General features: G+C 39.2%; 1 protein-coding gene across 1 annotated transcript; it reads right to left on the reverse strand.

The window, feature by feature from the left end:
* Positions 1-16,693: 16,693 nt before the first annotated feature.
* On the reverse strand, positions 16,694-17,143 carry LOC114697038 (cytochrome b-c1 complex subunit 7-like). The gene has a single exon (XM_037203164.1). The coding sequence runs from the start codon at positions 17,067-17,069 to the stop codon at positions 16,830-16,832; it is 240 nt and encodes a 79-aa protein (XP_037059059.1). The 5' UTR covers positions 17,070-17,143; the 3' UTR covers positions 16,694-16,829.
* Between the last annotated feature and the right edge of the window lie 10,097 nt (positions 17,144-27,240).

Below are 27,240 nucleotides of genomic sequence, written 5' to 3' on the forward strand. Positions count from 1 at the left end.
GTTTGATCTTTTCATTCAGACCTCTGTAGAGAGAGGCTTTCTGAGTTATCCCATGCTCAGCCCTGCTAATTGAGGAGGGCAACTCTCTACAGGCAGAACTGGACCCTGTGAAGGTCCTGGAGATATCTTGGCTGGATTTTGGTAGCTCTAATTAAATTAAATTCTGTATCCAGGGAGAAAATAAGAAGATCAATTATCAGCTTAAAGATTGGGTCTATTCAGGTGGCCGAGCAAAGATTTTTAACCACAGTAGGTCAATATATAATGGCAATGCGCTATTGGCTGTAGTTTAGATAAGGTTGTGATAAATGTGCTGTGTTTCAATTAAGCCTCATAACAGCCTTTTGATGTAGATACAGATACCATCAGCATACCCATTTTCTTTTTTCCTCTTCTTCCTTCTCCTCTCCTTTCTCTGCAATCTCTCTCTCTCTCTCTCTCTCTCTCTCTCTCTCTCTCTCTCTCTGGATGAGGAAGCAGAAGATCAGAATTGCTAATAGATGATTTGACTAAAATCATGCAGACATGAAACTAAGGTTAAGTACAAGTTTGCCTTTTAAGTACACACACACACACAATTTATTCATCTCTGTATTTGTCTCTTTTGCTCATATACAATGAGTTTATACTGATATAATCAATTCTAGTCACACAATAAGGGGAGCATCTTTGTTCTTCTTCATATTCATAGCTCTGATTTGAAAACTCTATGAAGACATAATGACATGTATTAACCTTCTGGTCCATGGCTTGATCATAGCAATAGACCTGCCACAGGGGCCTCATGTGAATAGGAAAACTATGTCACACCTTCCAGATAGACAGTGGGCTGTGACTCTTTTCAAGCTTCTACTCACCCATTGGCCAGACCTCTTTGCTGCACCACCAGAATAGGGCATGTAGAGGAACAGAAGAGTCAGTATTCAGTAAGTGGGAAATTATTTATGCCCAAGGACAGGTATTGCAGGAAAATGGCAAAGAAACATACAAAGAACTCTTGACTGATGTAATTTTTCCTGAGAGACCTTTTCATAGCTAATAAGGTAGTTTAATAAAAAGTGTCTCCAAGGTTTTGAGTTTAGATGAGAAAATCAATGCAATCCAGAGACTTTCCAATAACACCAATTATTTCTCATTGGACATAATTGAAAATGGTTTGACTGACCTATTATGATTATTTCTTTTAACCCACTGCCTGACTATGACATCCTAAGCTCTGAATTAGAAGCAAGATGAAATAAAAACACAAACTACCACTGCTTTTCCAGAAGCTTGGCAGCTAACCAGGAAGAAGTGGATCTGTCTATAATACAGAGAACACAGTTCAAAACGGCATTAGAGGTAAGGTGGGTTTGCTTAATTTCATGCTCTTGGACAGTAAAGGATGCTGACAGGTTTAGGTGCATCATCTTGCTAACCACCACTGTGCTGAATTTGCTTCACATATTTTTCTTTGGAGAAAGGCAGATCAGTTCATTTCCAGGCCATTCAGATGATTTTTTTTTTTTTTTTGCCAGTATTTGACGGACTTTAAATTTCTCAGAGAGAAACCACTTGAATTTGACTTGATACTGTAAATGGTAGCATCACAAAGCCATGGAAAATGTCATGGACTTCCCCACTCGTGTTTTGATGGGGTACAGCAAGGTGATGCTGAACAGCACATATTCTGCAGAAATCAGGGGAAGCCTTCTAGGTAGTTGCCTTGTAGAGAAACATGCCAGCATTCTACTGATATGACGTTGGTCACTGTGACAACTATTTACACACAGTGCTCTTTCTTTAAATCTTTTAGTGGAGATAGACATGCAGGAGTTCAGACCATGGATCTTAGCATGTGCTGAGACAGGTGACAGTGACATCTAACGAGTGCCTCAGGGAGACCTCGAGAATTGGCATCTTAGCCAGAGAAAGGTGGAAGCAACATATTTTACCTTGAGCTGTGATTCCAAGAATTTTAAGAATTTTAACATAAACATATGCACTATTACAGATTTAGAAGCAGATATAAATATAGTAGAATTATTGAAGTAAATATCTCTGCCATGGTGGGCTGGCAGGTCTGAAACCTACAGAATAGGCTTATAAGCCAGTGACTTAGTCAGGAGTTGATATTACAACTTAAGACTGCCCTGGGAAATCTCATTGGGCTTAAGGCCTTCTGTGGATTTGATGAGGTACATTTTATTGAGCAAATGTCCCCAGAGCAATACCTTCTGGTGTTTGGTCACAAAGCTGGGTACCAGAGTGCTGTCAAGATGCTAACCACCACACATTCTTTGCTTGGCTCCAATGCCCTTTGTGGTCAAAAGCCAAGCTGGATGACTTATCTGTAGCTTGTTTTCTAGTCATCTACTCCCCCAAGCAGTGTTTACTCCACAGATTCCCTGTCAAGGAAATCATGACTGAACTCTCTCTATGGGAGAAACATGAAAGCCCCTAGCATGGAGCATGCATCTGGTAGGTGGCCAGTAAGTGGGTCTCCCTTCTTCATCATGCAAGATCCCTTTTCATTCCCAACATGAAGAAAGAAGGATATTACTTTTGTCCAGAGACAAGCTGGATCTGAAGTCTACGCGAGTTGGTTCCTCAGTTACAGCTGGGTTCAGGGATCACCCTTTGACCTCTAGGGAAATTCCAACTACAGGTGGGAAGATGCATCATCTCTCTGGTGGTGAAGGGTGGTTCCCAGCTAGTCTTCATTATGGTCCATTTGTGTGAAGACAGAGAGAGTGGCCCACAAGGAAGATACTCACACCTAAGAGAATTTTAGAATGAAATGGACCAGATTTGGAACCTACTTTCCTCATCTACCAGCTATGCCATATGAGGAAATCACTTATATCTCTATTAGTGAAATTAATCCATGTACTTGTTGTGTGAGGTTGAGGTGAAGTTTCAGTTGGATAATGGGAGAGGAACTTGGTTTAGGCCTGCAACTAAGAACATGCTACCTGTAAGTTATCACTGCTTTAATTTCAAATCCTACCACCTAACAAACAGCCCTTCATTTTGAATCTTTTATACATGGTCATCTGTCACAGTGTCACCTGACAGAGGCACTGAATTATGTTACCACCATCCAGTGTTCATCCAAGGCACTTCCTACATATGCAGAGTGATTCTGAGCTGTTGGATGGAGGTACAGGACAGAGGAAGTACAAATGGATTCAGTATATTTTAGAGAATCAGATTGCAGATGGGTTGACATTTCTTAAGGAGAATAATTGGGAGAGCCTTATTAGATGCCATTCCATCATCTTTCTGTCCTCTAATAGGAATCTCCAAGGCCTATTGCACTGCTGTTAATATATGCCATGAGAAAAACTAGATTATACAATGAAGAAAACTAAGTTTAATTCTAAAAAGGAGAGCTAAAAAATGGGGCCAGGCAATTATTATAGAAGGAAAAAGTGAATATAGTAAAAGAGAAGGAAAAACAGAAGCATGTGCGGACTGAGGTGATGTCTCTGACATTTTGCTCTTTGTATCAAGATACTTTGTGGTCCCCAAGTTTTCCTAAACAGAGCATACTGTAGGTAAAACTAAGCTGTATGCAACCCTTTTCAAAAGACAAAACAAAATTCCCTCAGGCTGCAAGACACAAGACATTTAAAGCAGATGAAGGATGTTCACTGGTCACAAAGAAGTGGTATAATCAGATGGCCTGGATGTGAGTGCCAGATGGAGCCCTGGATATCTGGGTTAGCAGGGCCTGCATAAAATAAGAATAATTTCTGTCTCACAGGGCTCTTGTAAGGGGTGATGTCACTATGCAGCTGAAGTGCTTAGCTATGTGTTTCAGATTTATGTGCTCATTAAATTGCTGTTTGATCATCATCATCATCTCCTCCCAACTCACACAACCAGAAAATAACAGCATCCAAAATGGAATTTCAATGAAGAGTGGTGGAAAATACCTACACAAACAAGAGTTTATGTTGCATTATTCTAGATAAGTCCACAGTTGGGATTTGATGAACTGGAGTTTGAGTATCCTAAGACAAAGCCTATTTTAAGGTCATTTGAGTGACCATATAAGCAAAGGAAAACAATCTGCAGAAGGGACCAGAACAATGTATTGCTGAGGGATGCTTGGGTTTAGGGTCCCTGGCCGGGGAGGCAAGTGTTTTGTGAATGAATGGAGCAGCAGACCACACAAGGCAGAAGCTGCGGGCCGTCAGCAGCACTTACTTAACTTATTATCACAAATGTCTGAACGATGCAAATTCACACAAACATAACAAATGGGAGAACACAAAATGACCATTAGGATTTTAATATGAGCATAAGAAAGCCATCAAACACTCCCAGCAAATTAAGGGCCATCTGAATACTAAATAATTCCACCCCTCATTACTAATAATAATGTGTCATCTGGACGAAACAGTCCCTTAAGTATTTCACATTCCCTGCTGGAACTGAGCCATTAATCCCATTGATACAGTTAATGGTGAAGCCCTGAGTCCAAATTATGTTCCCTGAGAAGATGTATTAGAATGTGGTTCAGAGGAGATCCATTATCCCTCTCCTGCAGATGCAATGCTGGTTTTCCATATAACATACTTTGCCCCTGAATTCTTTGAATTTTGAATAATGCTTTGGAAAGAAGTGGCTACTATGGGTCATGATGGTTCCATGTGGAAAAACACATGGCATTACTGGAACCTTAAAATACCCCCAATCTCTTTGTGACATTCACATTCTATTGTGGCACCGGAAAAGGACAGACAAAGATGTCCAATGGTTCATCTCTTCCAAACTCTAAGGTAAGTAGCCTGTGATTACCTTTGAGAATGTGAGGAAATAGAGCAGGGTGGCTTAATGGGTAGTCTCTGGATCCTGGGACCTGCTGTTCGTATTAGCTTATACTAGTATGTGAATTGTCATTGACTGAACTACAGACCACCTTACCTTCTCTCTAAAAGAAAAATAAATGTATAAAAATGGATGTATCAATAGTAACCACTTTGGGTTCTATTAGAAAAGTTCTTGTGTTATTATTAGAAAAGAAGGGAAGGTTAGAAGACAGGAAAAGTGAGAGAATTCCTCAAAGAATTCACTGCCTCATTACCAGAGTTTCTCCTTCTTGTGAACCTGATTGGACAGTGCCCTCTTTCTTGGAGCCGGACTCAGTCCCCTTTGAACAGTAGTCTTCTGCCCTTATGTTTTGATGGGAGCAGAGAGCGATTTGCTTAAGTACTACAAAGAGAGGGAGCTGGGAGCTTGCTGTGTGGTCATATTCCCAGATGACGACATCTTGGCTGAACCAATTTGTCCTTGCTCTGCAATTACAGGCCTAATTAGATGTAGCCTAATTACAGCAGAGGATCCTAATGGATCTTAAATGACCATAAGCCACTCTGGCTACATATATAGTTCAAATAGGGAACATATTTATAAATACATGGAGAAGCTGTATTGTCCCTTAGCTTATTTTAAGAAAATGAAAGAAGTTTCCACAGAACTCAGGGAAAAGATCCTACTGTATCATGAATCCTAATTGGTCTTAATAATAAAAACTCGGAGTCAGATATCAGGATGAAAGCTGAAAGACCAGAGAAGCAGAGCTGCCAGCCACTAGAGAGACTTCTTACTTCTACTGAATCCTCACACCGAAATGGGGAGCTCCTGTCTCCTTCTGCCTTATATTCCTTTCTCTGCCCAGTCATATATCACTTTCTGTCTTCGCCTCCTAGTGCTGGGATTAAAGGTGTGAGATCCCAAGTGCTGGGATCAAAGATGTGTGCCACCACTACCTGGCTCTGTTTCTCTTGTAGATTGGATCAATCTTGTGTAGCCCAGGGTGACTTTGAACTCCTGATCTTGCTGCTTCCTCCTCCCAAGTGCTGGGATTAAAGGTGTATGCCACGACTGCCTGGCCTCTATGGTTATCTAGTGGCTAGCTCCACCCTCTGGTCTTCTTGAAAGCTTTATTTGTTAGATCACAAACATAATATCACCGCATCCTACCTCTTTATATTGCAACTGATATAAAGACGCTTATGAGGGTCATTCACTGTGTTCTTTCTGACAGATCATTCTATATTAGGGGGTTCACAGATGGACCTGATTGTCAACTGCTACACACTTTATTAAAGTCTTTCTATATCTCAAGTATAGAGATAATGTATTAATTTTTTTCTCTTTTATTTCATAAACAAATTCACTTTATTTATTTATTTATTTATTTATTTATTTATTTATTTATTTATTTTTGGTTTTTCGAGACAGGGTTTCTCTGTGTAGCTTTGAGCCTTTCCTGGAACTCACTTGGTAGCCCAGGCTGGCCTGAAACTCACAGAGATCCGCCTGGCTCTGCCTCCCGAGTGCTGGGATTAAAGGCATGTGCCACCACCGCCCAGCAACAAATTCATTTTAGATGGGAAGATTGTTCTAGATACCTTAACTAAGCTTTTCAAGGCCATACTGTGGGTAAGTGCTAAAATAGGATTTCAATCTGTATTTATCCTACTTGGAATCTCACACTTTGAATCCATCATGGTTTACTTTCTTTGGCAAGCAAGAGCATGCATACTATCTATTACATGAAAGAGGACAGAGTCATGGGTGTCAACAAAGGTCAAATAAGCAGGTAACCTCTGAACTGTTAACGATGCTGATAATAGTGACCACTGCTAAATTGGGTGTACTGTGATCTAAGAACGGAGATAGATTAGAAAGTAGAAGTCCTTTGCTCTGGTGGAATGTTTTCAGGGATCCTAGGAACTGGTAGATGCTGAATTGTCTGCACTCTTTCCTTAGAGATGCTTGGCACATGGAACATACAGACCATCATGGTGTCTGTTTTGTGTAAATGTAGCTGTTTTCTTGGCATTGAAACATCTCTTCCTTGAGAGGAAACTCACAAGAAACTTATAAGACTCATATGATGTTCCTCTCTGAGGAGCAAACTGCTGGGGGACAAGAGACTAGTGAGTGGCTCTTCTCATAGGCTGTACAGGGAAAATTCAATGATGGCACTTTCAAGAATAGTTACCTCTGCTGGATCAGGGCTTTGTGATGATACAGGTCCTTTTCAGTTACCCATGGTCCTATAAGTAACTCTAACAGACTCATTGGTTCACCAAGGTGAGTTTGTATGGACTAATATCTTTATTATGTCATTGACCTTTCTATCAGGGGCAGGGATAGGTAAGAAAAATAGTCTTCCCAGGTCAAATCATGCAATGTGGTACTTTGTTACTAAGTACTTCCCAGCATATTCTCCCAAGAATCCCTGGAGTCTAGTTCTGCTTCAGTAAAGCAACAGCTTTGCCTGATAGGAAAGAGGAGGGCTTACTTCCTCCCACCGGGACCCAAGTGTACAGGTGCACCTATATTCTGGAATATTAATTTAAGATGTGTTGCATTTGTTTATGCTGTGGAATATATGTTTCATGATGCAAAGATGTGTTGCATTCTTTTATGCTGCATTTGTTTAACTCTTTAAAGCTGTGTTACTTTGCCTGAATAAAACACCTGATAGATCTAATAAAGAGCTGAATGACCAATAGCCAGCAGAGAGAATAAAGAGGAGAAATCTAGGCTCTAGAGAAGAAGACAGAGCGGTGAGAAAAGGAAGAGAGGAGGATGCCTGGGAACAGCCATACAAACAACCATGCAGTAAGAGGGGAAGAAAAACATATAGAATACAGAAAGGTAGAGCCCAGAGGCAAAACATAGAAGAAGAGAAATGAATTAATTTAACTTAGGAAAGCTAACTATAAACAAGCCAAACTAAGGCTGGGCATTTATAAGTAAGAATAAGACTGTGTATTTATTCAGGAGCTGGGTAATGGGTCCTCAAAGAATAATAAAACACCAACTACACTCTGAAGCTATATGGGCTGTGCCAGAACTCATACTTAGCTTCCTCCCTCAAAGAGTCTTTGTTGTTCTGAGAATCAGAGTCCATCCTTTAGAACAACTGAAGACATCTCTTAATATGCACTCTATAAAATACTGAATATGTTATCTTTTTAAGACTAATACATTTAAAACAAAATTAAGAATTAGAATGAATGTTCATTCTTATCCTCCCCCTACCCCGTGTGCATGTGTGTGTGTGTGTGTGTGTGTGTGTGTGTGTGTGTGTGTGTATGCAGGAGCATGTATAGAGGCCAGATTAGGACATTGATGTCCTGCTATATCACTCTCCCTATTATTATTTCATTGAGATGGGGTCTCTCACGAAGCCTGGAGCTAGGCTGGCACCCAGTAAGGTCCATTGAGCCTCCTGTCTCTAACCCCGAAGGCATTGGGGTTATAGGTGCACAGGGCAACACTCTGCTCTCTACATGGGTGCTGAGGATTTGAACCAAGGTCTTCATGCTTATGCAGAAAGCACTCCCACTCACTAAATCCACCTCCCCTAGATAGTCACTGTTAGTATTTTCATGTTTCCCTTACAGTTTTAAAAAATTGAAGTGAAACATGGATATATTTGATTCTTCTGTTTTTACACATAAAGTAGCATACTGGCTCTGTTTTTCTTCCCAATTAGAATCAAAAAGTTTTTAAAGCACATGGAAAGATTTCTCATCCAATTTTATACGTATATAATACTGGATTCATGGATATACAATGATAGGTTTCATTAATTTCTAAAGAAAATTAGGTTGTTTTCATAATTTTATTTCAAAGGATGCTACAAAAGAGACCTTGTGATACCAGGTAGGTATGAAGTAAGAGATGATACTTGACATTACAACCTGGTAGTTGTGTCTGCTGATGTTCAGAATGCCCTCTTTGTGGTTAAACATACTTAAATCTGCATTAACATTTTTCCTGTTATATTAGAAATTAAGCCACCATTTCCTAAAACACATGCACTTACAAATGATCCCCACCATGTAAGACCTGATGTCATTAGAATCACCAAAATGTCACTTATATTATGGTATAGGCAACCTCTCCTTCTGTAGACTTTTCATGGAAAGAAGTACCCTAAAGAGGAGGTCTATTCATTATGAATTTGGAGGGAGACTCACCTTACCCATGCATATATCATCTACTTCATAAATACTCATAAACATTTCTTTAAAACCAAGATTTCTCCACAACATTGGGGCATCCATATTTGGCCTACAGGCCTAGACTATCTGACAGACTTTTCTGTGAAGCAGGAATTTTGAAGGACTGTCTTATCTTGTCTTGGCAAAGTCTGGCAGTCACCTTCTTTTGTGTTCTGCTTGTCCAATTTGGACAGTATGCTGTCAGCAGTCAAAGCAAAGGCAGTTTCATGCCCAATGGCTAACTTTGCCACAACAAAAGCAAACTTCATATGGAGGTTCTTCAACGTCTATCATCTTTTTTGAAGTAAATTGGTGCTGCCAGGAGCAGACTTGTCCCACTGTCACAAAAAGCCCTATGTTACTAAAACATTTTAAAATGCTATATTCTGTAGGTATCTAAACTGTTTGAAGGCAGTATATCTCTTTTTGACCTTGAAAATATACCTGACATGACTATAAGTTTGATTGTTATAGATGACTAACTATTAACCTGTCTTTCTTTATTATCCTAATAGCTTTCAAGGACTAGAACCTTACATTACATTTTTAAATGAGATGCATAGGTAAATACCTTAAACATGAATAGAAACATATATACAGTATAACAAAATAACCTTAAATTTGTATCAATATTCAAAAATATCTTAAACAAGGATAAAACATGTATACAGTATAACAAAAACATTAAATTTGTATCAATATACAAAAACCCATACCAATGTAAAATATTTGAGTCTAGCTGCTCTTTTAGTTTAAAAGTAGTTTCTATAACCTACCCTGTTATCCTTTCATTCCTATATTCTTCTTTTGTCTTTTCAGAATGAGATCCTTGAAACTAATTTCTGTTGCTTAATTTTCTCCCTGCCCATGACCAATAACAACTTGTAACCAACTCCCATACACAGTGATAAACAGTCAGAATTCACCACCTCTTGGGAATATTCATTGTGTTCTTAAAATTATTTCCTGTCATCTGAGGGCAACAGCATATTTAGGGGACCCTGAGAAAAATGAGATAATCAAGACCTGGGAGTGCTAGCTGTTGTCTAGTCTCAGTGTGATGGGAAAGTGCAGGGCTTATCTGAAGTCCTGGCTGGAGTAGTCTATGAGGTTGGAACATTTTAGCTAACTGCCTTGAAATTGTCCTGAGAGGTTTGTAGTCCAAAGCTGATCTTTGGGTGATGTTTGTCACCTTAATGGCATTACCATAATCCAATTTTGGGGCCCCAGCATCCTTTAGGAGACTTCAAAGGTAGTGGTTAGGAATGGTCATGGTTCACTGCAGAAAGCTTAAACATTTTAAATGTCATATGCAGTAGATCTTGGAGAGATTAAAGGACCATAATTTATTAAATACAGCCAGTATTATTTCAGACTCAAACCTGAAGTCATGTCCAGGAACCTAGATGAAGCCTATTTCTAGAATTAATATTCTATATGACCATTAATATCATAACAGAAATTTAAGTGTGTGTGTGTGTGTGTGTGTGTGTGTGTGTGTGTCTCATAAATTTTGAGATAATATTTATACCTTAATAGAAGTCTTAAAGAGTCAAACCAGGTGGTGGTGACACACACCTTTAATCCCATCACTTGGGAAGCAGAGGCAGGCAGATGTCCGTCAGTTTGAGGCCAGCCTAATCTACAGAGAGTTACAGGACAGGCTCCAAAGCTACACAGAGAAACTGTCTCGAAACAAAGAAATAAACAAAAAAGAGTCAAAATAAAACCAAAGGATTATAAGATTAGTGGCAATAGAATAGTTCCTTAAGTTTTCTATTGTCCCATACCAGGTGGTTCTTCTGACATGAGACAGAGATTTTCTTTCTCTCTCTCTCTTTTTTTCTTTTTTAAGAAAATTTCTATTCACTTTACATACAAACCACAGATCCTCCCTCTTCTCTCTTCCCATCCTCAGGCTTCCTCCTCAGCCCAACCCCCTATCCCTACATTTTCCAAATCTAGTTCTCCCATGGGGAGTAGCAGAGCCTGGCACACTCAGCTGAGGCAGGTCCAAGTCCCTCCCCCCTGCACCAAGGCTGGACAAGGTGTCACACCCTAGGCACTGGGCTCCAAAAAGCCCACCCATGCACCAGGGACAGATTCTGATCCTCCTGCCTGGGGTCCCCCAAACAGTTTGAGCCAAACAACTGAGACAGAGGTTTTTAATTTTCCTTCAACAAACATGCTTGGGTTTAGAGAAGGAGAGAGCCGTGCTCCAACTCCAAAGTTTGTCTTTAAGTTTTACTTGAATTGGGATTACAAAAAGGCCATTTGCCCTGTATGTCTGTAGAGAACAGCAGAAACAAACATAAATCTTTGGAAAGATTTATGAGATTTTTATCCTATTGAAAGTGTGATATACCATTAGGCCAATTAACTCTCTTTCTTGGGACATTTTCTCAATAATTCATCATTGTTATTCAGATGTCTCATTTGTCCAGTGGTCTTCCAATTCCTTAGTTGGATGCTTTTATTCTCCTGGAAAGACAAAAACAAAACCCTGCGCCAACTTTAACTATGGGAGTTTCCCTTCTTGGCAGGTTGAATGGTCACACTGTTTAATGAACTACTGCTTCTCCTAATCAAGAGGTCTCTCCTGTTCAAATCTAGTCTTTATCAATTTTGATGGTATCCATGCTTTTATTCTTCTGTGGAAAAAAAAAGCAAAACTTCTTTCCCAACATAACACATATATTGTTTTCTATTCTGAGGTCAACACATACTTAAAGTATACAGGCTGATTTAATTCAGTGGTTTTATCTACTCCTCAATGTCTCTCTGCAGAAATTATTCCTTTCTCATTAGCATTTAAAACAATTAAAGTTAAGGCATTGTGTAATCTATCTCTGGCATATTTAAGGATATCTGTTTGTTAAGCATATCTTTTGCAGTGCTATTAGATCTTTCTATAACTGTTTGTCCTATGGGAGTGTGTGGTATACCTGTAATATGCTTTAAGTAATATGTAATATGCAAAAAATGTTTCATTTTACTAGAGACATATGCTGGAGCATTATCAGTATTAATTTGTACAGCTATTCCCATAATGACTTTGACTTCTAATAAATGTGTGATTACAGGATCAGTCTTTTCAGAACTCAAAGCAATTGCCTATCAAAATCCTGAACATATATCTATGGTATGGTGCATACACTTTAATTTTCCAAACACTGCAAAATGAAATACATCCATCTGCCAAATTTCATTTCTTTAAGTTCCCTGCTGTGGGATGGTCTGTATGTCAAATGCTCTGATTGGTCAATAAATAAAACACTGATTTGCCAGTGGCCAGGCAGGAAGTATAGGTGGGACTAACAGAGAGGAGAATTGAGAGAACAGGAAGGCAGAGGGAGTCACTGCCAGCCACCACCATGACAAACAGCATGTAAAGATGCCGGTAAGCCATGAGCCATGTGGCAAGGTATAGATTTATGGAAATGGATTAATTTAAGCTATAAGAACAGTTAGCAAGAAGCCTGCCATGGTCATACAGTTTGTATGGGTCTGAGGGGCTGTGGGACTGGCAGGTGGGAGAGATTTGTCCTGACTGTGGACAAGGCAGGAAAACTCTAGCTACAGTACCCTTTGGATTACTTCCTGCAGGTAGTGGAGTTTGATTATCAAAGAACAAGTAAGACATTTCCTTGTCTTGTTGTCAAGTGGTAGAAAAATCTTTCTTCAAATCCTTGCTATTAACATAATGTTTCTTATGAAATTCTGAGGTTTCTAGCACATTTCCTACCAATAGCTGATCAATTTTATCATTACCTTGTACTAGAAGACATGGTGGACCCATATGGGATCTGATATGTATTATATACAAGGGATGATTTATACTTCGGATTATTTCTTGTAATTGAATAAATAACAAAGTTAATTCTGAATCATCTGGAGTAAGTTCATCAGTTTCAATATGTAAAACAACACTTTCTGCATATTGAGAGTTGGTAACTATATTAAGAAGTTTTGTAAAATCTAATAATATCATGAGAATAGCATATAATTCTGACTTTTGAACAGAATCATAAGGGTTTTGAGCCACTTTACTTAAATTTCCTGATTTACTTGTATCAGTATAGAATGTAGGAGCTCCAGAAACCAGTGTTCCTCATACTATGTGAAGAAGGAATCAATTTGTTTTTTTTATAAATTGAAGTATCTTGTTTTCGGGATATTTGTTACTATTTTCTGTAAGCTCTTTGCCAATGTTCATTTTCTGCCCATAATGAGGAATTTTCAGCATTAGTAAAAGGTACTTCAATTTCTGCTGGGTCTATTCCTACTACTTGAAGGCTTAATTTTCTTTTCAGAATCAATTCAGAAATGTTTTTACTTTGTTTGTGTGACAAATATATCCATTCTAAAATATCTTCTTGCTGCAAAAGAATTTCTGTAGGAGAATGCGTAGTATGAGTAGGATACCAAGCTCTGGATCTAAGCAATCCACATGTACTGTAGTTTCTTTCTGCCAAAGCCAATTATCTCTCAGCATCAGCTGATAATTTTCTTGGACTGTTTAAGTCCTTATCACCTTGTAAGGTTTGAAATAAATTACTTACCTCTTGAGTTGTTAATCCAATTGTGGGTTGTAGCCAGTTAATACCTCCTAGTAATTTTTGAAAATCTTTAAGAATTCTTAATCAATCTCTCATGATTTGCATTCCCTATGGTTGAATTTTTGTCAACCTATCTTATATCCTAGATTAATTAATTAATTAATTAATTAATAGAATCTCCTCTTTGTATTTTTTTCAGGAGCAATTTGTAATCCCCAGCAAGGCAAAATTTTCTTTACTTTTTCAAACATTTTCCCTAAGGTATCTGTATCTCAATCAGCCAGTAAGGTATTGCCCATAAAATGGTAAATTATAGATTGAGTAAACTGTATACAGATTATTTACAATGGCTGTTGTACAAAATATTGACACAAGGTGGGGACATTTTTAATATCCCTTGTAGTACAACATTTTACTCATACCATTTAACAGGCTGGGAATTATAAGTAGGCAGTGTAAAGGCAAATTTTTCTCTATTATGTTCTTGTAAAGGTATAGTAAAAAAAAAGTGGTCTTTTAATTAAATCACTGTACTAGACCATACTTTAAGTATTAAAGAAGATAAGGAAATTCCAGGCTGTAAAGAACCCATTGACTGAATCACTGTTTATTTATTTATTTATTTATTTATGTATTTTATTTTATGATACTATTCAGTTCTACATAACAGCCACAGATTTCCTTGTTCTCCCCCTTCCTGGCCCCCTCCCCTTCCCCCCAGCCCACCCCCCTTTCCCACCATCTCCAGATCAAGGCCACCCCCGAGGACTGAGATCGACCTGATAGACTCAGTCCAGACAGGTCCAGTCCCCTCTTCCCAGATTGAGCCAAGCGTCCCTGTATAAGTCCTAGGTTTCAAACAGCTATCTCATGCAGCGAGCCCAGGACCTGGTACCACTGCCTAGATGCCTCCCAAACAGAACAAGCCAATCGACTGTCTCACCTATTCAGAGGGCCTGATCCAGTTGGGGGCCCCTCAGCCTTTGGTTCATAGTTCATGTGTTTCCATTCGTTTGGCTATTTGTCCCTGTGCTTTATCCAACCTTGGTTTCAACAATTCTTGCTCATATAAACCCTACTCTTTCTCGCTAATTAGACTCCCAGCGTTCCACCCGGGGCCTAGCCATGGATGTCTGCATCTAGATTCCTCAGTACTTGGATGGGGTTTCTGGCACAACTATTAGGGTGTTTGGCCATCCCATCACCAGAGTAGGTCAGTCCCGGCTGTCTCTTGGCCATTGCCAGCAGTCTTTTGTGGGGGTATCTTTGTGGATTTCTGTGGGCCTCTTTAGCACTTTGTTTCTTCCTTTTCTCATGTGGTCTTCATTTACCATGGTCTCCTATTCCTTGTTCTCCCTCTCTGTTCTTGATCCAGCTGGGATCTCCCGCTCTCTTTCCCTCGACCCTCGCCGTTCATTGTTCCCACTCATGTCCAGGCTGTTCATGTAGATTCATCCATTTCTCCATCATTGGGTGATCCCCGTGTCTTTCTTGGGGTCCTGTTTTCCAGGTAGCCTCACTGGTGATGTGAGTAGCAGTCCAGTCATCCTTGTTCTACATCTAGTATCCTCCTATGAGTGAGTACATACCATATTTGTCTTTCTGAGTCTGGGTTACCTCACTCAGGATGATTTTTTTTTCTAGTTCCTTCCATTTGCCTGAAAACCTCATGATGTCATTGTTTTTCTCTGCTGATTAGTATTCCATTGTGTATATGTGCCACAATTTATCCATTCTTCAGTTGAAGGGCATCTAGGTTGTTTCCAGGTTTCGGCTATTACAAACAATGCTGATATAAACATAGCTGAGCAAGTGCTCTTGTGGCATGATTGAGCATTTCTTGGGATTATGCCCAAGAGTGGTATAGCTGGATCTTAAATCTGTTAACATTCTCCACTTTCTAGATTTCTTTTTAATGATGAATTTAGGAAAATCCCAAGGCCTGGTTGATTCTTCAATATGTTGAACATTTAGCTGCTCCTGTACCAGCTGTTACAATGCCTGCAATTTTTATGATGACAAAGAACATTATTCCATCCACACAGTTTTGTCAGTTAACCATTTTAAAGGTAGGACTGCTGGTACCTTTGAAAGATCAGCAGCTGTTGTGTCTGTTTATGTACAATCTGAATGGTCAGTGACTGTTCTTGATAATACTTTTTGATATTTTTCTCATAAGCATATGTTAATTTATAGTTTTTTTCTGAGATTGGAGGAATGTTAATCTGAGTTTTCCGTTGCTGTAAGAAATCACATCCCCACAAATTCATTGCTATGTTAGCCACATATGGCTTTTATTTCCCTACCTATCCTCTGGCCTTATACACTTGACCCATCTTATGCTTTGTTTTACCCAAGATGAAGTTCCAATCCCAGGAGCTGAACATTTACCTCCTGAAGAGGCCAATCTGGATGCCTAGATTTTGGTGAAATTATTGTTACATTCATATCTGTGTCTACCAAATCCTCAATTTCAAAACCATTTATATGCATTTCTAACTTTGGTCTTTGATCACTTATAGAAGTTTGGCAAAATACTTGTTTTGTGCTCTCTCCTGAAAATTTTGTTTTATCTATTAAAGCTGTTCTGTCATCCAGAGCAGTATGGCTTTTAACAAGTAGGCATTATTAGTCTTTTAATTGCTCTGTGGAGTAGTTTCTTCAATGCTGACAAGGAATGATTGAACCAAATTTGTTGCTGGGGCCCGTGAAAGTACTCCTAAGGCATTCCCCAATGATGAAAGGTTACCTTGTGTGTCCCTTGTTGATCTGCATTCATCAGCTCAGTGCTGGCCTTGGCCATACCTTCTGCATATTCCAGAAGCCTGGGGCCTTCTGTTTGGATTATTTCTAGAAAAAAAACATTGTTTCTAGGAATGCCTTGCCTACAGTCCCTTCTCAGATGACCTGGTTTACCACAATTAAAACATCTCACCTTTTGTTTTTTCTTGAAATTTTTAGAAATCACTTCTCCTATCCAAGTATCATCATAAGTGTGAGAGTCAATAACAGCTGTCTTTCTAATCATTCAGTGATTGGTGCTGATTTTTGCCTTTAAAGGCCTAATCTCCCATTTGCATCCAAAATAGCATTTTATTTTATTTTATTTTATTTTATTTTATTTTATGGTTACAATAGACATTTATTTAAAGAGAGGCCTCTGCAGAGCAAATAATTCTTAAATTGTGATTCAAGTTGAAACTTCATAAAAACATGCTAAGACCAGGCACATCCACAGATCTCAACTACAAGATCACTTCTTTGTCCATTCTTCTTTCTCTTTTCTTTCCCGAATAACCTCTTTCAGATAGGGTTCAAGGTAGAATTTGTCCTCCTCATATTTTGTCCACTGCTCCTTAGGCAAGATCTGATGCCTCATGGTCAGGTCCAGAGCTCTCTTAATTCGAAACATTCTGTCATTATAAATATTCTCAGGAAGCCTTCTTATGGCTTCTTTCACATCTTCAGTCTCGTATATTGTATCATCTCGCATTAACCCCAGTTTGTTGAATCCTGCAGCATTATAATACCATTTTCGAAAACCATCCAGCCACTTGCTTGACGCTGCAACTTGCCACGTGGCTGGTGGCTTACCGGCATCTTCACATGCTGCTGGTCATGGCAGTGGCTGCAGTGTCTCTCCCCAAAATAGCATTTTAAAAAGCCAAAGATTCAATTAATATTTGTCTAACTTCTTGATCTGATGTTTTTCTTGTGGAATAATTATCTTCTGAGTTGCCTATCTGCCTCACAAAAGGTGAGTGCATGCCATATGAAACTACTGCTTTCTTTTTTTTTTTCTTTTTCTTTTCTTTTCTTTTTTTTTTTTTTTTTTTTTTTGGTTTTTCGAGACAGGGTTTCTCTGTGTAGCTTTGCGCCTTTCCAGGAACTTGCTTTGGAGACCAGGCTGGCCTTGAACTCACAGAGATCTGCCTGCCTCTGCCTCCCTGAGTGCTGGGATTAAAGGTGTGAGCCACCACCGCCCCGGCTAACTACTACTTTCTTAAATCTCTTCAAATCTAACATTTCTACAGGATCCCAGTTAACTTCTGAATAGTCTTGGGTGTGGCTATCATTTTGTGGTCTTCTTGAATGGTTACTGGATAGATTAAGGTTAGTTTTCTAATAACCTTGGGCCGATCCTCTTCAGTTTTATAATGCAATGGTACGGTAGGTTCTGGTCTAAATTCCTCTGTCTGTATGTGAATAGTTTTCTTAGTTTCACTAGCTCTTTTAAAGGGTTGTATCTTATCAGTTAATATTTCATATTTGGTACCAATATCAAACTACTTTTTAAAGGATAAAGCATTAATTCCTAAATTGATAATGATTATAATCAACATTAAGTCAATCCCAGATGAATTGATTATCCCTTCATTTAATTTTTCCAATTTCAATGCATCCATTTTGGAACCACACAGATCTAATTTCCTGTATTGTAATATTCATCCTTCTTAACATGGGAAAGATATAGACATATCTTTTGCCAGGCTGAGCTGGGAGGGGAAGTGAGAGATCTGAGAAGTGGATGCGAAGGGAAAACTGTAGCTAGAGTTTTCCTGCCTTTCTCACAGTCAAGACAAATCTTTGTCACCCGTCAGTCCCACAGCCACTCGGACCCAACCAAGTAAACACAGAGACTTATATTGCTTACAAACTGTATGGCTGTGGCAGGCTTCTTGCTAACTGTTCTTATAGCTTAAATTAATCCATTTCCATAAATCTATGCCTTGCCACGTGACTGGTGGCTTACCAGCATTTTCACATGCTGCTGGTCATGGCGGCGGCTCGCAGTGTCTCCCCTCCTCAGCCTTCCGCTTCCCAGAATTCTCTTCTCTCCTTGTCCCACCTACTTCCTGCCTGGCCACTGGCCAATCAGTGTTTTATTTATTGACCAATCAGAGCAATTTGACATACAGACTATCCCACAGCAGAAAACAGTCAGGAGGAGCTTGGGCATGCTCTGGGTGGGCACCTGGTGACCTGAATAACAGAACAAACCAGTGATGTGTGGCTTACTCTGGTGGTAGCAGAGCCAGTAGGCATCTGAAACTGTGCATTTGGGGGCCTGGAGTGCTGTTGCAGGGAGATCACAGTGGGAAATACCCTTGCTGGTGACTGGTGATGTGGCAGCTTTAAAAGCTGCAGTGTGATCTTGCCCCATGTTGGATGCCAGATAAAGCAGCTTCTTTTATTATTTTCTTTCTTTTTTTTTTTTTTGTTTGCTTCAAGGAGTCTTGTTTAATCTTTGTAGTAGATCCAGACTTATTCTAATGATCCTTCTAAAGTAAAGTTTGTTCTTCCATAGTTACTTTACAATCATGAAAATTTAGGTACAAATTTGTGATTTGAAGAACCATGGTCAAGAGTGTGGTCTCCTGTGCACATCAGAACAGAGTAAGAATCTCTGTCTTAGCAAGCTCTGTGACCTTGGGCAGTGTCCCGTCCTGAAGGTCTTGGAGCCCTTGCTTGTCCACTGGAGATGCGGAATAGCCAGGCTTTTCTCTTCTCTGTGCAACTGGATGCTAGGATATCTGGTCCACAAAATTCAGTGGATTGCTTTTTCCCTTATGAAGTGCAGTTCCTCAGAAGGAAGGGGATTGTGGTACTTGACCTTTGCAAGTGGTAACAGCGTTAGTAGGAGGTGGCACTTAGTGGTGGACACTTCTCTTGGCTTTCTTTTTATGTGCATGGCAGGTTCCCTTTCTGCTACAGGCAAGGTGAGGTCCTTAAAGGAAGACCAGCATCTTAGTTATCAGAATGTGGACAGCAATTTAGAAATACTGTGGACAAAGAGATTTCTGAGGGACATTGCTTAACAACAACAACAAAATGGTCAGGAGCCAGATATTAGGGTCAAACCTGATAGATCCACAGAATGACAGACTTCCACTCTCTATACTTCCCTCCTCAAAAGGTCTGTGTTATCTACTTTTGGCCCCTCTTTCTTCCTTTTGTGTGTCTTTCTCCTCTGAGTCCTCCAGAGAACTCTATGGCCACTCTACCCAGCTGAATGTAGACCCCATCCTCCCAACCAAGGCATGACTCCTTGGGGAGAAACAACACAAACAAATCTCTGGCAACAGCGTGGAAATCAAAGACGTTCAAGACCAGCCTCCTATGGATTGTTCTCCTTCTCTACATGTGGCTCTGTACTCCCTGCCTGCCATCACCAGACCTGGGCTCTCCAGCTGAAGACCCTCCTTCTCACCTCTCCAAGACACTTGATTTTCTCTCTCATTCTGGTACCCACTCTTTGTTTTTTAAGTTTTTAGTAAGCATAGTAAATGGGCTTCCTCATGATATTTTGATACACGATTGTCATTGCACTTTGCTCAGAGTCACTTTCCCTTTTTCATCCCCATGGTGCTCATGTGACACTCCATTGTGACTATCCACCTTATGACTTTCTAGACTATAAGGTCTTATATAGGAGTTTGTCTTTTTCAAGGAAACTACTGCCACCCTTAACAACCAGTATCAAATGTGCCAAGAGTCAATGCTCAAGGGGTGAGTAGCATGTTATTATAATCCCAGCCTTCTAGCACTTAGAAGGCAGAGTCAGGAAGGTCTCATGTGCATATCTGGGCCAGTATGGTTACACAATAAGGCCCTATCTGAAAACAAAGAGAGAATAAAGAAAAAGTAAATATATGTAGTGAGTTTCAGCTCCTAGATGTTTATGCTCTTAACTCTCTTCTCTTTAGTCTCAAGGAGAACAGAAGGCCTATTCCTTACAGTGTGAACTCTTATGCCAACACTGGACTTTCTTTTCCCCCTCCAGTTGGTGGAAAATTCCTTACATCTTTCTAGTTTCCAAGTCCAGAAGACAGATTTAGCAACAGTGCTAGGTTCAATTTTCCAAGTCTTTATCTGCACAGAGGAACCTAGAAATCAAATCTTACAGTCTATTGAGTCTCAAGTTCACTTTGTCAGGCATGCACTCTGAATTCTACTAGCAGCTCTGCAGTTATGCAGGAAGGAGGCCATCATATTCCACTGTTACCACATCAGTGTTCTCAAAGCACAGTCTAAGAATTAGGCTCACAAGAGAGATTTTGATGTAAATCAAATTTGGTAAATCTTCATCAGATTATTAGAGCTGATTGATGAGAACACTGGTAAAGGATTAAAGACTAGCATTTGGGACTTCCCAAATCCTAGCAGTTACACTGGATTTTTCTTGTGGGAGGTACATTAGTTATTTGTGCTTGCGATACCAAACCCTGCAAATCTCCCTGATGCAAATCATTGTGCTTAATCTCGATTCTGCAGACTTGCTGTGTTCTATCCAAACTCTAGGCTGTTTTGTTTAGTTGGGACATCAGTCAGGCTTCTTCTTATTGAAAGTGTCAGCAAATGCAGCTCAATCTGGATGAAGTTAAAAAAAATTGATTTACATCCATGAAGGGACATTTTAAGATCTAGGTGCCACTACTGCTAGAGGCTCCATTGATTTCACTTTCTTGAATGCTGGCTTCAGTCTCTGACAGATTCTCTTCACCATCAGACCTGTGGCAACAATGTTAGAGCCTCCACACTTCAAGTTCAGCAGATGAGGGCTTTGGCTTCCCTTTCAGAAGCAGCTGTAAGTGGGCTAACTGGGCTGACGTGTTCACTATGGCCAAATGGAATTTGTGCTATCCCCAAACACAAACACATGCATTTACACATACCTGTGAGACCACAATCACACGTGTGTACACATTCACACATGTCCGTGTATACACTTGTAGTTACCCACATACACATGTATGTACATAACTTCAGGTACATGCTAATGCACAGAGAAGAAATTTATTGGAGAAGAAAGTCCTTATTAGTATTATGAGAGAAAAAAGATATTGTGTGGGCAGAACAGATTATACCATAACACAAACATTAAAAGCAAACACAACAGTCAACCAATGAAAGGCTATGGGTAGAGATAATTGTGTATGACAAGAATTGTGAAATTGTATTCAGGCTCATGTTCTTGCTTCTCACACCTGTCTAAAGCTATGGGGGCACTGACTCTTTATTGTTTTATAAACCTAGAAAGAAGTGATGATGGCTGTCCTGAGAAGTTCCCTTTAGAGCAAATGTTTCATTGGTCATTACCTTCCATATGTTATAAGACCCATGGAGACAGGGTCAATGGCTGTCTTATTCAGTGTTGAATATTCAAGAATCTACATGGAACTTGGTATATATATATCAGGTACTGAATGGTATTTGAAAAACAAATGAGAAAACTGTTTAATATTCAATATTGAAATGTCTTACAACTCATCCCAAGAATTTTTCTCTTTTACTATAATTTCTTCCTTTAGGATAGTTTTCAACATGGAACTGGTTGGACTCATATGAATGATAAAAATTATTATGTTTAATATTTAAATTTTTACTTTTATGAAATGTGTACATAGATATAAATATCATTTCCCATAAATATTCATAGTTATTTGTCAATTAAATATTTTTAAACAGTTGAAAGATAAGACAGTCAACTAGAATGCTATTGAGCCTCATTTCTGGGTTTGTGGTAATAGAAGAATAGATTGTGTATTGAAAAAGGCATTAGGAGACCTGAATTCTTGCCCCAGATCTGCTGTTGATTAGTATTTTGACATTAATAATCATCAAAGCTCTCAAACTTCCATCTTTTTCCTATTGTCAAATGTGTACTGGATATGGATACTAAAGGGAATGATCCTTTAGATCCCTTTACTGTAGTTAAATTCTATCAGTTCATATGTGGTAAAAAGGTTGGATTTTTTTAAACAAAAAATTAGTTCATTTGAACTATTAAATTTTATTTCAGATGGGATGATTAACTGTGGACCAGAACAGTAGGCCACAAGCATAAATTTTGACAATTGGAAATACAATTTCACACTTCATTTTTTACATTTTAAAAATGATAATTAAACACTTGCTCAGTGTGTTCTGACTTCTTGATGATTGAAAATCAGTCTTGATAATCTGCATCCCTCTCTTGATTAGGGACCCCCCACTTAAGCCCTGTAAGTTCTCTTTGATCATAATCAAAGTCCAGCCTTCAAAGATCTACCATGTGCATTCTATAAGACGACTAACAGACGTTCATTTCTGACTTTAATGTATTATGAAAACGACAGAGGCTAAGCTTCTCTGATGTGCAATCTTCTGAGAATAGAATGTTGCTATGAAAAAGATAAGCAGCTCCCTTCTGGAGAAAGGCTTCTCAATGCCACTCTCCTCTGCTTTGTGACTTTTGTTTTCTCTAAGATAGGTTAATTCGGTTGCACTTAGTTTTTTAACAGATTTCCTGGTCCTCAACCATAAAGTTGGGTCAACCTTGCCAATTTGGCTTCCCTTATGATATCTTTGCTTATTTGACAGTTCATCCCATTAAGAAACCAATGACCAACCCTAAACACCACAGGCAGAAACCTGACAAAAATCAAGAAAAAATTGACTTTTTTCTTGACCCCTTGGATTTATTTAATAAGAAATAGTATTTGGTATTGTCAAAGTGGTTTGGATGAGGATGACACTTGGTCACAAGTTGGTAGAACTGATTTGGAAGCATTAGGAGCTCTGCCATTGCTGGAGGAGGTGTGTGACTAGAGACAGGTTTTAAAATTTGAAAAGACTTGTACATTCCCATTGTGTCCTCTCTCTGCCTCCTACTTTTGGGCCAAGATGCAAACTCTCAGATGTCCCTGCTGCCATGCTCTTGTTCAACCATGATGGACTATATATAACCCTCTGATTTAGTAAGCCCAATTAAATGCTTTTTAAAATGTTTCCTTGGTCAAGGTATTCCATCACAGCACCAGAAACACAATGAATACAAGGATGCTATTTTTTTAAACCTTGAACAAGGGGAAGTTGATTTTAAGTTCTTTGCTCACTTTTTCCTTTCTGCTTCAAAACTGTTGATTTCTAAAAATCAATCTTAACTCTTCCAAAATTCCTTTGCAACATATACCTGCAAGTTTAAAAGCCAGGATCGATAAGGGTGGTACTGGGTTTATGACATGAATATCCACAACTGCCAGTAAGCAGGTGTTTCCAAGAAGTGAACAAAGAACAGCATTGAATTACCTTTTTCTGATCTCTGTAAGAAGCCTCCACCCCAGATATACAAAAAGCACTGCTTTGGAGCTAACCATATCAGTTGAGCAATAATAAACTCAAATACACAGCAAAAGAATGAAGACATTTCTAACTACTGTGCAAACATTCCATAGATATGAAATTTGGGGCACTTCAAGTTTTGGTTTCAACATCTGAAATGTACCATATACCAGTACTTATATAATAGTGCTGAAAATGAAATAACATAAGACTTACGTGAGACCAGACAGTGGGCCTGGAACTGACTACATGCTCTGTAAATGGTGGACTCAGATGTGTGGATGTCTGTGTTCTTTTCTTCTTCTTCTTCTTCTTCTTCTTCTTCTTCTTCTTCTTCTTCTTCTTCTTCTTCTTCTTCTTCTCCTCCTCCTCCTCCTCCTCCTCTCCTCCTCCTCCTCCTCTCTCCTCCTCCTTCTTCTTCTTCTTCTATTGGTTTTTCAAGACAGGGTTTCTCTGTGTATCTTTGGCACCTTTCCTAGAACTCACTCTATAGTCCAGGCTGGCCTCAAACTCACAGAGATCTGCCTGGCTCTGTCTTCTGAGTGTTGGGATTAAAGGCATGCACCACTACTGCCTAGCTAAGTGTCTGTGTTCTTGTTACCCTTATTTCCACCTCTTGTCTTTGTGCAGGCAAAGTAGGAGCCTCTGGATCTACAGATAAACCAGACTGAATGAGGGGGAGGGATTCCTCTTGTTTAATTAATGATAGTGTGAAAATGTGTAGAATGTATAGACTGAGAAGTAAAAAAGATAAGCAAAAACATCTTCATGTCTGCATCTTAAGTCTGCCCCACTGACAGCTTCAAAATGGCTGGTTTGATCAGCTGCCTTACTCATAAGCTTCTTATTCTCCCAGTCATAGGCTTCACTTCTTTTTCATGCCTTCATTTGCATACCATCTCTAGGCTTGTGCACTGGTAGGCAAAGTCGTGAAAAGTAGATGGCTTTCCCTTGTACTGCTTTGGTGAGATATTGAAGATCTGGTTCTAAGAGCAGCTTAGATGTACTTTTTACTGAAAACAACCACCATGACCTGTCCCCATCTGATAAGGAAGACCATGTAAGCTGCAGTAATAGAAAAGAAATGAATATGTGCACTTTTATGATAAGTTAAAATGCCACATCTGGCCTTTGGAAGGTAGAACCCCTGAAGGGACAACAGTCACTGTTCTCAGCAACTACAGTTGGTGACCGAGTCACAGTTATACATCAGAGTTTGCAGGAGGGAGGGTGAGAAGGCATGCAGGCATTGGGTAGGGTGCTAATGTCTTTTTAGCTCCACCTTCCAATCATCTCCCCACCATCATTACTTGATTATATGTTCCAGAAAATATGGTTAAGATGGGAATTAGAATACCTATGTATGTTCATGTGCACATTTCCAGAGGGGATTAACTGAGGGGGAAAAGATGCACCATGAATGTGGGCAGTAGCATCCCATGGTCTGAGGACCTGGGTGGATTAAGAAGGGAATGTCAGCTAAACAGCAGCATCCCTCCTTTTGTTATTTCTTTCTCTCAGCCATGATGTACATCACTGTTTTGTTATGCCCTTTCCACCACGATGAACCGAATTCTCTGGGACGGATCCTTCCTATCATAAGATGTTCTTGTCAGGCTTTTATTAAAGTGATTTGAAAAAAAGATGTTATAATGAGGTAAAAATGATGTTCTCCCATATCTATGTGAAGGCCTGGTAAGCATTCTTATCCCTATTCTCAAGGCAGGTTAGGGGGGCAATGCTACTTCTGGTTGTCATATCAAGCAATTCTTCCTTTTATTGTGCCCTATGGTGCTGTGGAACAATCTTTGCACACTGTAAATATGTACTGCTTTAATCATTAATAGAAAGCTGATTGGCAGATGGTTAGGTAGGATTTTCAGGACAGAAAAAATCCTGGGAAGAAGGATGGAGTCAGAGGAATTGCTGGCCAGATGGAAGGGAAGGAGGACATACAGGAGAGGTAAAGGCCATGAGCCTCAGGGCAGCACATAGATTAATGGAAATGGGTTGATTTGAGCTGTAGGAGCTAGTTAGTAATAAGTAGGAGCAATTGGCCAAGCCTTATAGTTAATAATAAGTCTCAGTGTTTATTTGGGAAGTAGCTGTTGAGACACAGAAGAACTCCACCTACAGACGGGATGGCAAGACAGTATGACCTTTGGTGATTGTTCTTGCCCTATTTTATAACTTATCAGAAACAAGTAGAAAGAACCGAGCCTTTGTCTGCTGTTTTATCATTATTAGTTTGCATTCAATACAAATACACAGCACAAGTAACTTTCCTATTTGGGGGAGGAGTTTTAGCCTTGATTTTATTAATCAACCCTGTTTTATGCTCCCCACCCATACGAATATATAAAAACACAAACAAACAAGTCAGGGCCCTCTTTGAGGGAGAGACAGTGTCCTCAGTGTGTTTATTCCATGGCTGATTTCACAAAGCAGAGTTAGGACTGTGTTTTCTCTCCTTCCTCTCCATCACCCTTGTGAATGCTCCTCGAGTAACTGCAAGCTCCTCTGTGTGGCCCTTTAGAGAGCTGGCCATTTGTAATCAGAACAGGTTAATTTTATTAATATAAGGCAAGCCAAAAGATCAGTGCAAATACCAAAAGCCTAGTAAAATTCTGTTTAAAGTTCAGAAGGTAATTTAAACAAATAATGTAGCTTGGGAAAGTTTTTGGCAGAAAACAAAGGGAGGATGTTAGAGAGTAATGGGATTAAAATGATAAAAAGTTATATACATGTATGAAATAGGAAAATATTTCATAAAATGACATACTGGTAGTTTTTATTTATATGAAAAATGTAGGGACTCACAAATAAGGGGAAAACACAATTTACAACTTTACTGAGTAACATTTTTCACATGCCAGGCTGGCAAATGCACATGAAAAGACCTTGTTCCATGATGTAGGTGTGAGCTTCCAGGGATAAAAGTCTGTACTGTTTGTCACATATTTAAGTGCATGCACTCTGTGCCTAGTGATCTCACTTCCAGAACTTTAGCTCACTGCTGCTTTCCTACATTGCAAGTCGACTCAAGCACACATTTTATATCCCTGTGCCGTTTGTAACAACAAATCGTGTTAAAGAAACAATCTGGGTCTTGGCCAGGAGGGCATTCATGAAGTAATAATAAATTCTTCAATATAATATAAATAGCTTCAAAAAGAAATATAAAGCTCTATATACCCTGATATGGAAAGTTATCTAAAATATGGAAATTGATCTTTCTCTAAGATACATCAGCGACCAAGTAAAGCAGGAATGAAGCAGACTTATGTGTCTGAAGTAGGCACAAGGAAATATGCAATTTAATTTGATTTGTATAAAGTATATTTGTTAAAAAGAACAGAGAAAACAGCAAAACTTTGCCTTTGAGAAGTAGAGCCGATGACAGGGTAACAGATTACAAACAAAATTTTTATCAGGCCTTATGTACCTTTAAAAATTTTTATTTTATCTGGTCTACCAAGTGAGTTCCAGGAAAGGCGCAAAGCTACACAAAGAAACCCTGTCTCGAAAAAACCAAAAAAAAAATTATTTTATTAACATTT

This window comes from Peromyscus leucopus, chromosome 1 (assembly GCF_004664715.2).
Source record: "Peromyscus leucopus breed LL Stock chromosome 1, UCI_PerLeu_2.1, whole genome shotgun sequence".
Taxonomy (NCBI): Eukaryota; Metazoa; Chordata; class Mammalia; order Rodentia; family Cricetidae; genus Peromyscus; species Peromyscus leucopus.

Bases quoted from the DNA above. Each gene is read 5' to 3' on its own strand.
- LOC114697038 (XM_037203164.1), bottom strand. From the start codon at position 17,069: ATGCGAGATGATACAATATACGAGACTGAAGATGTGAAAGAAGCCATA.